The sequence below is a fragment of the Amorphotheca resinae genome (genome assembly GCF_003019875.1).
Source record: "Amorphotheca resinae ATCC 22711 unplaced genomic scaffold M430scaffold_8, whole genome shotgun sequence".
Classification (NCBI taxonomy): domain Eukaryota; kingdom Fungi; phylum Ascomycota; class Leotiomycetes; order Helotiales; family Amorphothecaceae; genus Amorphotheca; species Amorphotheca resinae.
Genome location: NW_020194478.1, coordinates 1,637,691 through 1,651,517, shown reverse-complemented (window position 1 = coordinate 1,651,517; position 13,827 = coordinate 1,637,691). Strand labels below are relative to the sequence as shown.

At 49.7% G+C, this 13,827-nt stretch overlaps 6 protein-coding genes across 6 annotated transcripts; 2 read left to right on the top strand and 4 right to left on the bottom strand.

Annotated features, from left to right (window-relative positions):
* The first annotated feature begins 337 nt into the window (after window positions 1-337).
* Window positions 338-3,481, top strand: M430DRAFT_259680 (hypothetical protein). The gene is made up of 3 exons (XM_024865323.1): window positions 338-1,805; window positions 1,929-2,292; window positions 2,344-3,481. The coding sequence occupies exons 1-3, from the start codon at window positions 702-704 to the stop codon at window positions 3,414-3,416; spliced, it is 2,541 nt and encodes an 846-aa protein (XP_024719917.1). The 5' UTR covers window positions 338-701; the 3' UTR covers window positions 3,417-3,481.
* Window positions 3,482-3,962: 481 nt separating this feature from the next.
* Window positions 3,963-4,838, bottom strand: M430DRAFT_29296 (hypothetical protein; the record flags this gene model as incomplete). Its single annotated transcript, XM_024865863.1, has 1 exon — window positions 3,963-4,838. The coding sequence occupies one exon, from the start codon at window positions 4,836-4,838 to the stop codon at window positions 3,963-3,965; it is 876 nt and encodes a 291-aa protein (XP_024719916.1).
* Window positions 4,839-6,488: 1,650 nt separating this feature from the next.
* On the top strand, window positions 6,489-7,877 carry M430DRAFT_35996 (hypothetical protein). The gene has a single exon (XM_024866847.1). The coding sequence runs from the start codon at window positions 6,539-6,541 to the stop codon at window positions 7,622-7,624; it is 1,086 nt and encodes a 361-aa protein (XP_024719915.1). The 5' UTR covers window positions 6,489-6,538; the 3' UTR covers window positions 7,625-7,877.
* M430DRAFT_259645 (hypothetical protein) lies at window positions 7,782-8,538 on the bottom strand. Its single transcript, XM_024865322.1, has 2 exons — window positions 8,022-8,538; window positions 7,782-7,847 (listed from the first exon to the last, which is right to left on the bottom strand). Exons 1-2 carry the CDS (start codon window positions 8,488-8,490, stop codon window positions 7,819-7,821), a joined length of 498 nt encoding a protein of 165 aa, XP_024719914.1. The 5' UTR covers window positions 8,491-8,538; the 3' UTR covers window positions 7,782-7,818.
* Window positions 8,539-8,574: 36 nt separating this feature from the next.
* On the bottom strand, window positions 8,575-10,144 carry M430DRAFT_29294 (hypothetical protein; the record flags this gene model as incomplete). Its single annotated transcript, XM_024865862.1, has 5 exons — window positions 8,575-8,810; window positions 8,881-9,663; window positions 9,726-9,868; window positions 9,977-9,981; window positions 10,139-10,144. The coding sequence occupies 5 exons, from the start codon at window positions 10,142-10,144 to the stop codon at window positions 8,575-8,577; spliced, it is 1,173 nt and encodes a 390-aa protein (XP_024719913.1).
* A 1,501-nt stretch (window positions 10,145-11,645) lies between these two features.
* On the bottom strand, window positions 11,646-13,521 carry M430DRAFT_104346 (hypothetical protein; the record flags this gene model as incomplete). The annotated part of the gene is made up of 5 exons (XM_024860919.1): window positions 11,646-12,648; window positions 12,711-12,784; window positions 12,838-13,037; window positions 13,094-13,187; window positions 13,237-13,521. 5 exons carry the CDS (start codon window positions 13,519-13,521, stop codon window positions 11,646-11,648), a joined length of 1,656 nt encoding a protein of 551 aa, XP_024719912.1.
* Between the last annotated feature and the right edge of the window lie 306 nt (window positions 13,522-13,827).

Genomic DNA, 13,827 nt, shown 5'->3' with positions numbered 1-13,827 from the left:
AGTTCTCATCGGAGGAACCGGAGTGAGCATTCTCTAGGGACAAAATTTAGACCCCAGCTCAAAAACAAGTGAAGTAAAATAAAGCTTGTCCAAAATCTGGTTGGTGGGAAGAAGTGCCCTTTTTCCATGTCCTAACCGAAGTGTTCTCGCTGTTAGGGAGCCGTTCTATCTCAATTTCGCAAAAGCCCTTACAGAGATGAAAGCCTACTGCATTATTTGCATCTCACCAAGTGTCAGATAGGTTTGCCAACGAGTTCCCCCACGTTTTTATCACTCCAGCTTCCCCGCCTCCTCTCTTGCAGATCAAACCCAACGTCGATTTGTGATTGGTGCGCATACCAACGCGGGGATTTTCATGATGTACAACGAGGAAATTTCGACCATTTTTTGACCTTATACATTACTCCCCGCATTTACTTGTTTATTTTCCCGCAAGTCAGATGAAGCATATAATAGAGCGTACAATGGAATGACCAAGGTAGTCAGAACCAGGTTGGAGTTTTTTTGTTCTGATTGGCTGAAGTTCGGGGTCTGGAGCTCTTTTTCGAAAGTTTTATTACCCCCCATGACCGCGGGGTATTTACCCCTTCAGCCTTCGATATGGGTTGATCTTCCTTGTTAGTGAGGAGTTGGTAATTGTTGAAAAGTCGAGCTTCCTGCCCTCTAGAAGTTTTCTGGGTACGCCTGTGGCTGTGATCAAGATGTGGGAAATATTGCTTAATCTACTCCTGCTTACAGTGTTAGCAAGCCGAGTTAACTCTCAGGACCCAATACGACCGTATCCTCTTCCTGATGCATACCTCTCAACAACATCAATTCTCAATCACTCAAGCTACATAAAGACATTTGACGATCCCCAGTGGTATCTAGATAATATCCCCTTTATAGACTTACCCGATAAGTCCATCCAGGATGTCTACTACTACCGGACCTCCGTGATCAAGAGGCATCTCAAATTTGCCCATGAAGGACATGGTTGGCTGTTCACCGAATTCATCCATCCGGTCTCATGGGCCAGCAAACTGCAGACCATCCCTGATTCGGCTGCCCACCAAATAGTTGAGGGGAGGTGGCTGAGAGATCCCAGGTATACAAAGGATGTCATTTCTCTGTATATGCGCGCAGGCGTGGAAGCCATTAGCGGGATCAGCTACACCCACTATATCCATCGAGCAATCTTGGAACACGCACAGGCGACAGGCGATGTCAGCTTTCTGAAAGCACAATTGCAGGGAATGATCAAGACTTTTAACTTATGGAATGTTACCGTTGATTCCGTCACTGGGCTGTATCACCGCACACCACTTTCGGATGCTCAGGAATACTCACTCCCTGGTTTTCTCACGGGTGGGCCAAATGGTGGACCCGTGGAAGATTGGTTTAGCTTTGAGAACGACTTCAACACCATCTGGCTAGGTCCCGAGACTTACAGGCCAAATTTCAATGCGTACATGGTAGCTGGAGCGCGGGCAATATCAGAAATCGCTCAACTAGCCGGTGACGCCTCTCTTGCGCGAGAATGGAATGAAACAGCATCGACCCTTTATTCTAAAATGCTAAGTATGCTATGGAATGATGAGCTTCAGTTCTGGATCGATGTCGTTGAGGGGACGAATCTTCAAGCCATAGGTCGACAGCTGATAGGTTATTTCCTTTATCGGCTGGATGTTGGAACAGAAGATGCTTTCATCCGTGGGTTGGAAGCTGGTCTGACCGATACTAGTTTCTTGACTGAATATGGGCCGACAACTCTGGAGCAGTCGAATAAGTATTATACGGCACTCAAAAACATCACTTATTGTTGTGTAAGTATCAGGTCTCGTAATTAGCTCTTGAGGGTTTACGGGCTTTCTGCTTCATTTGTCAAATCCCTCACGAGCAAACCAGTTTTATAAACAGTTTTCAGAAGCATTGCTGATAAGTTGCAGCTCTGGCAAGGCCAATCATGGCCCTTCAGCACATCAATGTATCTCGGAACACTCGCTCGAATAGCAAGGGAGAACCGTAGCACAATTATCACACCAGGGTTATTCCAACAGGCATTCGATACGTACACAAGGACGAACTACAAAGACGGCAATCCTTACACTGCTGAGTGTCATTATCCAACGATTGACATGTGGTCGGGTGATACGACAAATCATAGCGAACACTACCTACATTCGACTTATATTGACAATTTCTTTACGAATCTGGTTGGAATTATTCCCACATTAGAGGACAGACTAGAAATCCGGCCACTTGTTCCCGACAACTGGACTTATTTTGCAATTGAGAATCTTCCATATCATGGCAAGTTCCTTTCTTCTGAAAACAGTAATGCCATATTAATAGTACGATTAGGTTCACTCTTCTCCATTTTGTGGGATCAGAATGGTGGCCATTATACAAATTTCGAACACAAAAAAGGATTATCCATATATTCCAACGGTAGCCTCCTACACAACCAGGCCACTCTCTCCCCTCTCAACGTGACCCTCTTCGATGGCAGCGAAACAGCAGCAAGACTCGCCGCCCAACCAACTTATCAAAACATCCTCATCAACCCCAATGCACCCTGGGGTCTCCCCAACATCAGCTCTGACTACACATTTAGCAGCAACGGCGACATCTCACCATACGAAGCCTGGAAGATGATCGACGGCCTTCTCTGGTACGACACCACTCCCGACAACCGATGGACCAACAATCAATCCGAGACGCCCTTCAATACGATTTCCGTTACACTTCCCCGCCCCCGCCAAATGAACAGCATCTCCCTAGCTATCTACGATGACACTGCTCGCGGCGGTGTCATCGCCTGTCCTCACGGTATCATAATCCATGATCGTAACGGCAGCGTCCTCGCCTCCCGGAACCCCTGGACAAGCTGTACGCCTAACGCGCTCAACACGATCCTCTTCAACAGTGATACGACCAACAATACCAATACAACAACTGCCTCTTCAGATCTAAGTATTGAAACCGACTACCTATCCATAACCCTCCTGAACGCGCTCTACTACTCCGTTGCCGTCTCAGAGATCCAGATCTGGGTCCCGTCCAGCCCAGGCCCTCGCTACGAAGCCGAGGATGCATTGCTAGGGACGTTCATCGGCAGCTTCGAGGGCCGGAAAACAGGGCTGAACTGCACGATCGAGAAGAATGGCGTGCGGTTCGGGAAGGGGGGGTGGGCGGAAATCGCAGATGTCAAGATGCGGGGCGCGGAAGGGGGAATGGGGAAGCTAACTGTTGTGGGTGGTGGGACGGGGAAATTGAATGTACAGATGAATTTTCTGGGTAATAGGACGGTTAGTTTCAATGGTAGGGTTGGGAATGTGACGCTTGAGGAGGTGCCGTTCTTGGAGGGGGGAAATGTGGTTACGATGTTTCAGGTGGAGGGGGAACCGTTCGTGGATGCGATTATTGTTGGGTGAGGGAATAGGGTAAATGGGTTCATAAAGGATAATGGGAGTGCGAGAGGAACTGAAGCGTGATTGGAGGGAAGGATCGTAATGGTTGATCCGAGCTGTGGCTTTATAACATCAGAGGGGCCAGAGTTCCTACTTACATGGTCAATTGAAAATGACATTTTCCATCATCATAACAACTGATTCTTATCAGTAGGAATACAGCACAAAAATTCCTGTAATGGTTCTTAGCATCAACGGGGAAAGGCTATAGAAAGTGTCCCAGTAAGAGCGTGTCCCTGAAGTGTTTTAAGACAATTTCAATTATACTTAACTGTGAATCAAAACCCCTAGAACTCCCTTAGCAAGTGTAAAAGGAGAGCTTCTAGAGATTTCAAATATTTCAAGCAGGGTCACTCAAAACCCGAAGCAAACTTTTTCTAAGGTTTCATCATGTGTGTCATTCATTATCTTTCCAAGATCAACGTTAAATACCAAGATTGCTCTAGCCCAGTGCCAAATTCTCATCTCTCTGTACCCACCAACTATCTCCATCCCTCACATCACATCACATCACATCAGATCCTCCACAGGCGCCGCAGCCTGAACTGCATCTGCCATTTCCCGATCCACAAACGCCTCCAAGCGCTTCTCCAAATCATCCCAGGCCGCCTCCGCATTCTGCTGCGTCCCATTCTCCGTCGACCAATGCGTTCTCCACTCATCCCAGATAGCATCATGGCGCTCCTCAAAAGTATCGATGGCGTCGATTTCGCGTCTCTGTTCCAGGGTGAGGTTCTTGTCGCGCTCGAGACACAGGGATAGGGTTTGGAGACTGCCGGATGCGGGGGGCTGGGCTAGGATCACGTTGCGGACGTCTTGGAAGAGGACTGTTAGGTTTACGACGAGCGCGTCTTTCATATCTTTAAGAGTTGAGAATTTGTTGTCGTTTAGATCTGTGCTGTTTGCGATTGGCTCGCTGATGAGCTTCGTTTGGAGTTTTTCCAGCTCGTTGTCTAAGACGGTGATGATGTGGTTGTAGAGGAGTCCGGTCGATACGAGCGCCTGTTCTTGGAGCGTGGATTTGTTCTGGGGCCAGAGCTTGAGGTCCATGGCCCATTCTCGGAGCAGGATGTTGCGGACTGAAGGCGGGAAGGGGCGCGATGCTTCTTCTAAAGCGTAGGTTGCATAACGGGCAACGGTGACTGGTTTGGCCACTGGTGTTGTGCTATTATCGGTGGCGATGAGATCCCTCAACAGCTTGGTAAGGGCTGCAGAGATTGGGTTGTTGTTGCTTGCTCCACTGTCAAACTCCATTTCAGAGGCGTCGTACTCGTTTTGTGCATCGTCATTGCGGTCAGAGAAGATTATCTCGGTAAATCTGTCCTTTTCATCCTCTGACAGATTAAAGAACATCGCCACAAGTCGCTCGACGTTGGAAGTATCCATGTTTATTTGTGATGTGATGTGAAGAGCTTTTGATCGGTTATTGAGTCGCTATGTAGGGATAAGTTGATATGGAGGAGGATAAGTTGTGATGTTGAGCTTGGAGAATGATGATGAAAGGTCTTGAAATATATTTCAAAGAAGCTTGATCTTATCATTATAACATGAGAAATTCGCTTTGCAATGTGACTCTTATCACGCCAAAATACAGAAATTATGCAAACATTGTATACCATTCATAGTGTTTCGTTTTGAATCATTGGATGATTGAAACTCCTTGCCTATGATTCAGAGAGTAGACATTCGCCCATAGAATCTGATAAGGACATGTGAATAGAACCTCTCGAAAAAAGGAGATAAAGAAGCAGCAACAAGAAGACAGGAATCCTGAAGCATTGCATCACAATTTCTGATCCAAGAATCAGTGTCAAAATGATTGATATCATATCTAATTAGTGAACTCCAAAGTATCATATCAATTTACACGTCCAGCGGAGACTCAAAGCTCCAGCGCTCTTTATGCTGGTTGAGAAGACTATCCTCAAAGCTAAGGTCTATATCGCGCCATGACCAAAACTCTAGAAATCCCATTGTGCGATGACCGTACTCCGGTCCTCGGGGGGATATATTGACATACTCACTTGAGTTTAGAACATCAGACACGCCGCCATGCATACGTAGTTGGAAAGTCAGGAGCGTGATAAAAACGAAGAGAAGTTTCGCTACCCCTATTCAACCCCTATTCTCAAACCTCTGCCCGCTGCGCTTACCTGCCATTAACAGAGACTTCGTGATTCCAAGTAGTACAATCCCAGGGTTTCAAACTTTCTAAAGATGACCCACCGTCTTTAAAAATTCGCAAAGCATGTTCCCTACGGATTGCCATCTGGAAGTGTCTCAGAAGAAGCTGACAGGTAGGTAGGTAGCTTTGTAGATCACGTGAAATCATCAACACCCCCGACCAATGCCACGACCTAATACTTTGACAGCGATGGAATTAATTTTGTTGCACATCAGAAAAACGTGGCTGTGGGAGGGAGATTTGGGGAATGTGGGGCAGCGCCAGTTCACTAGATCAGGTCTGTAAAGTTTGTTGCACATCTTGGATTGTGGCTTGAGAGGGAGGCAATATGTGGATGTATTAAGCAAGCCAAGCGTAATCCGTAATTCTGAGCCCCCATTTCTGTTCCAAGAAATATTGAGGAGATAGACTCGAGATGGACAAACTAGATATATGGCTGATTATCTTAAGCAGGCCTCTGGATGCTTGAAGAGAAAAGCGGTATGAATTCTCACTCGGAGGGAAGATTGCGGAAATAGGTTTGCATCCACTTGATGTAATGCCAGGCCAGCCACAGTTGCTTCTAGAGTCTAGACAATCTAGCGAGCAGGTAGAACGTCATTAACATCACTTGTGCGAGGCTGCTTGAAGAATAATAACCAGAGCGTTTCTATAAACAAACTGCATTACAAGCTGGTTAAGAATGAATACAAGTTGGGTCTATTGAGATGAAGGAATTTGAAGAAGCGTAGGTACCTCGGTACCTATTTCGAGTACGTTGATCACGTGCAGATAAGACCCCGTGCCGAGTGCTTATCGAGGACATCTCCAAAGCTTGGCCAGCCTCGTCTCCTCCAGTCATCACTCCCTCCGACTCTCATCCAGCACACCACGATCCGCCGTCCGCAAAGCACACAGAGAAATGTCGACCGCACCTCCAATTCCAACGCACCCGCCACCAGACAAAGATCCGCCTTCCCAGACCTCATCATCCTCTTCACCAACACCCACGCCCCAACCTCAACCTCCCCAACGAACCAGCTCCGAAATCCCTCCCTCCCACACCCCGCAAACCTCACACTCCCTCTCCACGGGGGAGACTCCCACCCAGCAGCAACCTCCACCGCGGCCCTCCCCCCTCCGCCAAAACACCGCCGATTCCCAGCAACAACAACAACAAGCCGCACCCAGCCTCACGCTCCCCTCGACCTCAACCGTGACACCCGCCCCGCTCTCCACTGCCTCGCGGCCTCCTACCTTCCACCCCTTCTTCACACTAATCAACGATCCTGGGACCGGAACCACGCATCACCCTCGCCAGATACACTATCTATTCAGCGACGACGACGAGAGCGAGATCTTGACCTCTGCATGTCTGCGCTCTTTACATCCCACCAACACCAACACCAACAGTAATACTAGCAGTCCATCCACATCCCAGAAACTGCCCTCCTCCTTCACATCATCGAGTTCCTCAACCGCTGCCGCTATTGCCGCTGCTGCAACGCGCCGCGAAGCTCCGGCTCCGGCTCCCGCTCCCGCTCCCTCGCAGCAAAGAGAAGAGAGGGTGATCCTGGTCGATATGAACACTACCGGGGACGCGATCCAGCAAATCCACAGTCTGAGCGCGAACTGGCAAGTTCTATCAGCGAGTCTCGAGAAGGCGCCGACGTGGGCGGGCGGGGATGAAGATGCGGTTGGAGGGGAAGGCGATAAGGAAGGTGGAGGAGGAGGAGGTGGTGGATTGATGTTGAGGATTGAGGGCGTGGGTATGGATGGCAAGAGTGGTGATGATGGGCTGGGTATTGGAATGATGAGGGGTAGTGCGAGTGCTGCGGTGTTGAGCGACGAGGAGATGCAGAGCTTGCTAGAGGGATTTGATAGGAAGATGGGTATGTTAAGGAAGATTGTGGGCGCGGGTGAACAGTTCATGGCGAGAGCGGGGGAGAAAGAAGAGAGGGGTAAAGAGAAAGGGGAGAAGGAAGAAGAAACCGGGAAGGAAGAATGAACACACACGCGCACATCTCAATTCTCTAATGTTATTACTATATATCGGGACAAAGGCAGGCGAGGGAGGCATGGTGTTTCCGGCATTGCTTTTATATGAGAAAAACATATCAGGACCCTGAAAAAGGGGTTTATCATATTTTAGGAGTGTTATGTTATTTCAGGCAATATTTTTCTTTCTTTCTTACTTACCTCTTACCAACTACCTAGGTACCCAAGGTATTCTTTCAATTCAACCTCCCCTTTCTCCCCTCCCCTCCCCTCCCCCTCTCCTGCCCCTTCCCTCCCCCTTCCCTACCTATACACATACATACATACGTACATACAAACAAACAAAACAAAAAACTCCAACCAACCAACCAACCAACCAATCATCCAACCATCCAAGTATTCCTCGCCTGATAGATATCCTATCTTTCTTTTCCCTTGGCCACGCAAGGAAAAAGTACGGTGAAGTAAGGTAAGTAAAAGAAAGAGAGGCCCCCACGGCATGGTATGGTATGGTATGATAATATACCTCATGCCAGACCCCTCGAATAATGGCCCCCCCCCCCACGCGCGCGCGAGAGAGAGAGCCCAAATAACAAGCCAAATATTTCTACAGCAAAAAGGAAATTTTGCATCGTGCTCTCTCCTCCCCCACACCCCGTGCTCGCTCGCTCGCTCGCTCGCGGGGATCGGGGTTCCGCCTAAGGGAGCCTTTCGGTTTATTCTTGTGCTACATAGGAAAAAAGTCAAGGAGGACGAGGCCAGGAGGGAAAAAGAAACGCCTGGAACTCCTTGGATGAAGGAAGGAAGGAGGAGACTACGCAATGTATTGCGCGCATGTAGGTTTGTTTGTTTGTTTGTTTTTTCTTTCTTTTTCATTTTTGGAATTTAGTTGTTGTCTTTTGCGGAATAAATCGGCAAAGTGACAATCTTAGGATGATGACGCTGCTTTTGGCTTCATGCTCATGCGATGAATGGGAGAGAGCGTTTTTCTGGCGTGGGCGTGAGGGAGTTGTCGGATGACCAGGCGAGGCCGGGGACGACGTATCGTTCTTCGTTTTGGGCGTTGTTGGGGCTGAATGGTGGGATGTAGAAGGGCTCGGGGAGCGCCCAGCGTTTTGAGGAGGATTTGGGGGCGGGTTGTTGGACGACGAATTTGTAGATGAGGACTATGATGATGATAATGATGATGATGAGGACTGTTGCGCCGCGTGGTTAGTAAGTATCATTATGGTGCTAAGCGGGGAGTGGGAAATAGGAGAAACATACCACAGATACCCAAGCACCACCACTTCCACTTGCGCGCATTTCGCGCACTCACGATAGCTGTGCCGATCTCTTGGTTTCCCTTGTCCAGATTCTCTACGACTTCCTCGCCCTTCATCTCGATGTTCACGACTGCCGCCTCTTGCTGTACAACCAAGGCTTCCATATCCTGGAACAGCTCCGCGAGCTCGATCATCTGAGACTCGATCTTCTGGATGGCTTGATGGCGGTTCTCAACAGCGCTCAAAGCAGCTCTACTCTGGCCTCTTCGGTCGCTCTGTAGCAGCGCTTGAGAAAACATCTGCTGCTGGTTCGAAATATCCTCCACCGCCTGACGAACCTCCTGTTCCGTGGCATCGGGGCGAACTATCCGGTACTGGCGCGCCATCTGATCTTGCAGCTTCCTTCTGAATGCCGAATCCATGCTCTGGTATTCTTGGATCGCGGCCTTGAGCTTCCGGTCAATCTTTCCAACTTGCGGGGCATTCTTGGGAGATCCGGATTCGGGTTGTTGCTTGATCGCCTTGATTCTGCCCGCGAAGTTGCGGTACATGGTCATGGTTTCGGCGGAGATGGCATCGAGCTGTCGGTTGGTGTTGCTCTGGGCGGAGGAATCGGAGTCGTCGAGCGAGCGCTGTTGCAGAGTAGCCAGGGTTGCGAGACTGGCCTTGATCTCATCAATGCCTCTATCGATCTCACGACATTCGTTGAGGATTTTATTGGGGTCATTTTGGTGGCCGAATTGCTGTCCATTCGGTGCTAAGGGTTCCATTTCGAGGTTTTGGCCTGCGGTACTGGTGTTAGTTCTCTGATTCAGTGGTGAGAGCTGCCAAGAGATGGTTAAGTACCAGCAAAATCATCTCGTCCCATGGCGGGAGCGCTGTCATATGGGCGGCCATATGCTGGCGCTGGACCTCCGTAAGGATCGTAGGCTTCCCCCTGGGGCGCAGGAGCGCCGCCTCTCTGATCGTAGGGGTTACGCCCGCCATATCTGATCCAACGTCATCAGCATCATTCCTAGTTCTTGGATCGTTGTATATATGATTTATCTGGCGACTCGTAGATTGCACTCGAGGCTGGATGGGGATGGACAACTAACCCGTACTGTGCCATTATTAGTAGAGCTCTATGTATACTTTCTTCTCAAGCCGGACTGCCGATCCAAAGGCAAGAGGGATAAATAAACAAAGGGAGAATGGGAGAATGCAGAGGGAAGGGCTTCAAGGTTGGAATATTGAAGTTGGTGAAAGGATCAACATACACTCATCTTGAAGAGACCGACCGTGAAGGCAGGCTCTGTCTGGCTTTTTGGTCGAGATGGATCTTATCGCACAGCCCCTCTCAATTTCCCAGCCGTATGCAACGTTCTCGACGGGGACTCGTATCTCGACGCGACTTGGAATGCGATATGAGTATTGATTCGAATTATCCTTGGGTCGCAGATTGGGAATCGTGATTGTTTGGATTGGGTTCTCTGGATGGCAGAGCAGAGAGCTGAGCAGGGCAGAGCAGGACAAGGAAAGGAGGCGACGGCTTTCCCAAGCAAAGTGTTTCTGCTGTCTCGACTCACGACCCTGTCCCAGACACCAACCGTCGCGAAGATCAGGGGTTCCCTGAGCGACAAGACGCTGCCGATCGCGGCTTTTGATAGGACGGCGCTTTCTGGCGGCGAGACATATGGGAGTGGCGTATTTATTTTTGGATCTGCGGCTGTGAGAAAAGAATAAGAATTAATTGATGAGGTCTCCAGAGGGAGGTTTGTTAGTTAGTATCAGCCTCGACTCCTCGAGGTACCTTCCAGAGAAGAACGTGTACGGATTGATGATGGACTTGGGATAATTGCAGGAGCCAAGAGGGACGAGGTCAAAGACTCTCTCTTAAGGATCAGGATCCTCACCCCATCCATTCACTACTTTGCCATCCAGCGGGATTCATTCCCAGCCCATGCCGGCACTCGAAAAAAGCTATAAACAACACTGCACACACACTCCACACTGCGCCACACGCACAAAGAGTGAGAAGTGAGCAGTACGAAGGAAGGCGTCGCACCCATTATTACGTTTAAACGTATTTCACTCGCTGCCGCCGACGACCCGAGCCGCAACGATGGATTCGATCGGCCGACTATATAATTCGCAGCTTCTGTATACGCAGACCGAAGCCTTCAATATTATTCGTAGAGCCATACGACCCTCAGGCAAGATGTGGGGGAAAAGGCCTCGAACCGTCGATGAAGCCGTCGCTTCGCCAGGCGTTTCATGCCGCGAGACCAGGGACTGGTGGATCACGTGATTGTCTCAGAACCCCTTTTTTCTTTCTCTCCTGTTTGATCGTTGCTGGATTCGTCTCATGCATTCTTGTGCGGGGTAGACAAGTGCTGTCTCAGTGGACAGGTCAGACATTGAGGAAGGACTCAGGGGAAGAAAAGTATTGCTTGGTTGACTGCTTCTTTTGGAGTTTCTTTGAGGTGCAAGGTAGGTAAGGTAGGTAAGGTAGGTAAGGTAGGTAAGGTATGTTTATTAGACGTCCTATAATATAGAGTCCATGTGCTTACCTATCGATTTTACATACTGCTACCAGTGGTGATAGGATCGAGAAATAATCATGTGTAGATGTTGCAGAGAGTGTATCTCCATACCTACCTTACCTGTCTTATTGGATTCTATAGGCTGATTTGCAGATCTGGATATATATGTTTATCTATTTATCTGTTCTTCTTTCATGGTATATGGACATTCAAATTCCAATCTCCTCACGCAAACCCCCTCCTAATGCGCAAACCTAAAATCCAAACGCCTTGAGCCAGTCAACTTCGTGTTCAACTTATAATCCCGCTGCTCCTCGGGCGTCATGGCGTTCCACTTCCGGTCTCTCATTTTATTCCTCGTGATGTAATAGACCTTGGTGAAGAGAAAGAGGACGATGGTCAGGATGTTGATGGCGATGAGCTGGGTGTTGCCGCGGCGGTACAGTGGCGCGTCGTCGGTGCGGTAGATGAAATTCGCGCAGATGTTGCCGAGCTGCACGGCCATGTTGTAGAGGGCGGCGGAGACGGAGCGGGTCCCGACGTTGTTGGAGTTTTTGGAGGTCCAGCCTACGAGGATGGCGTGGCAGTAAGGGTAGGAGAGGAGCACGGTGGTGAGGGCGTAGGTGCCCCAAGCGTCTTTGAGAGCGCCGGGCCAGAAGCGGAGCGCGATGACGCAGGGGAGGGTCCAGAGGGGTTGGATCATGGAGACGAGGGTTCGTTCGTTGGTGCGTTCGGAGAGTTGGGTGAGGAGTAAGAGGGTCATGATGTGGAAGACGGAATAGGGGATGGTGAGGAGGTTGGTGTTGAACGTGCTGAACCCAAGACCTTTGAGAGTCAGGCTGATGTAGGTACCCTCTGGTGACTGCGGAATATACGCAACGAGTCCGATCGCATACAGCGGCCAGAGATCATAATCTCTGGCTGCATTCCACAGGCGACGAGGGGTGATGGCTTGGCGATTGTGCATGTCGCCCTTGGATGGATCGTCACGGAGCACTCGATTGACAACGATCGTGAGCTCGCGATCGTTGAACCAGCCATTGGGACGAAACCATGTTTTGGTTTGCACTGCGGACGCAGGCATCATGAAGAACGATGCGAGACCGACGGTGCAGGTGATCAATCCCTCGATGAGAAAGAGCCAGCGCCATCCAGCCCAGCCAGCCACACCGCGCATATGAAGAAGCGCAAACGCCAGAAGCGAAGTAAGAATGGTCGTCAGGGAAAGCGTCGTCCAGAAAAAGCTATACATGGCAGCATTAGAGACCCAAAATAGACACTTGTAGAGGGAAAGCTAGGCACATACCTCAACCTAGTCGGCAGTTCTCTCGACGTGTAAAAGTACGAGAGCCAAAGAACAATGTCAGGTATGAAACCACCCTGCGGGTTGTCAGCGCCCCGCAAGCCCAATTTTCCTGGACAATAGTACAAACCTCTAGGAGACCCAAAATGCTGCGCGTAGCGTAGAATCCCGATTTGCCCTTGATGGCACATTGGGACATGGCAACTACAGACCAGATGGTGATTTGCATGGGGATCCATCGGTCGGGGCCAAGCTTCTTCGAAACCAACTGGGAGGGGAGCTCTGCGAGGAGGAACGACAGCAGGAAGATGGTGTTCCCGAAATTGTAGTCTTTTCGTCAGATATTAGCTTACGATTGTTCCGATAAGAACTGGGGGGAGCATTACCGTTGGTATTCAGGTGCAAGTCCTTGAGGAAGTTGTCAGATACGGCCTGGACCAAGTTGCCACGATCAACTTGTAGACCGAAGAACATGACACACTAGCAGTACGTCAGTAATCTGATCGCCCTACGGAGCTGAGAAACTGACAGCCCATAGACAGACACGCCAATCCAATTTCCGAACGAGCTTCCTCTCCTCCTCCTCGGTCCAGGTCGCGGCCGGATCAAAGACATGTCGGCACTCGTAATTGGACTTCTCGTAGACGGCCGCCCAGTGAGAAGCAACGTCGGGGTCCAAGAACGGATTCTTCTCGAAGGCCTGGCCGTCTTCATCGGAGTCTGAGACTGCGTAGACGTCCGCCTGGAGGGTTTCCGGCTTTGACGCGGAGTGCTCAGAACTTCCGCCAGACTTAGCAATGTCATCGCTCGCCATGGTGGGAAATGCGCGTGTGCTTCCAGATCTTGACCCTGCTGCAATTGACTTCTTACTGCATACAGGGCATGTACAAATATATATATAAAATGGGAAACAAGAATCGTAATGACATCGACTAATGGGCCCACGACATGGGGGTCAAGCTGGGAGTCAAGGTCGACGGAGGAGACCCAAGTACAAGCATGAGGACCCTAGCCTATCTCCTTGCTTTGCAGCATTGGCGTCCGAATAAATGGCATCATTCCCCTGCTGACACTTTGGCGCAGTTCTCGAGAGAATTGACGCGGTGGACGACTCGGGATG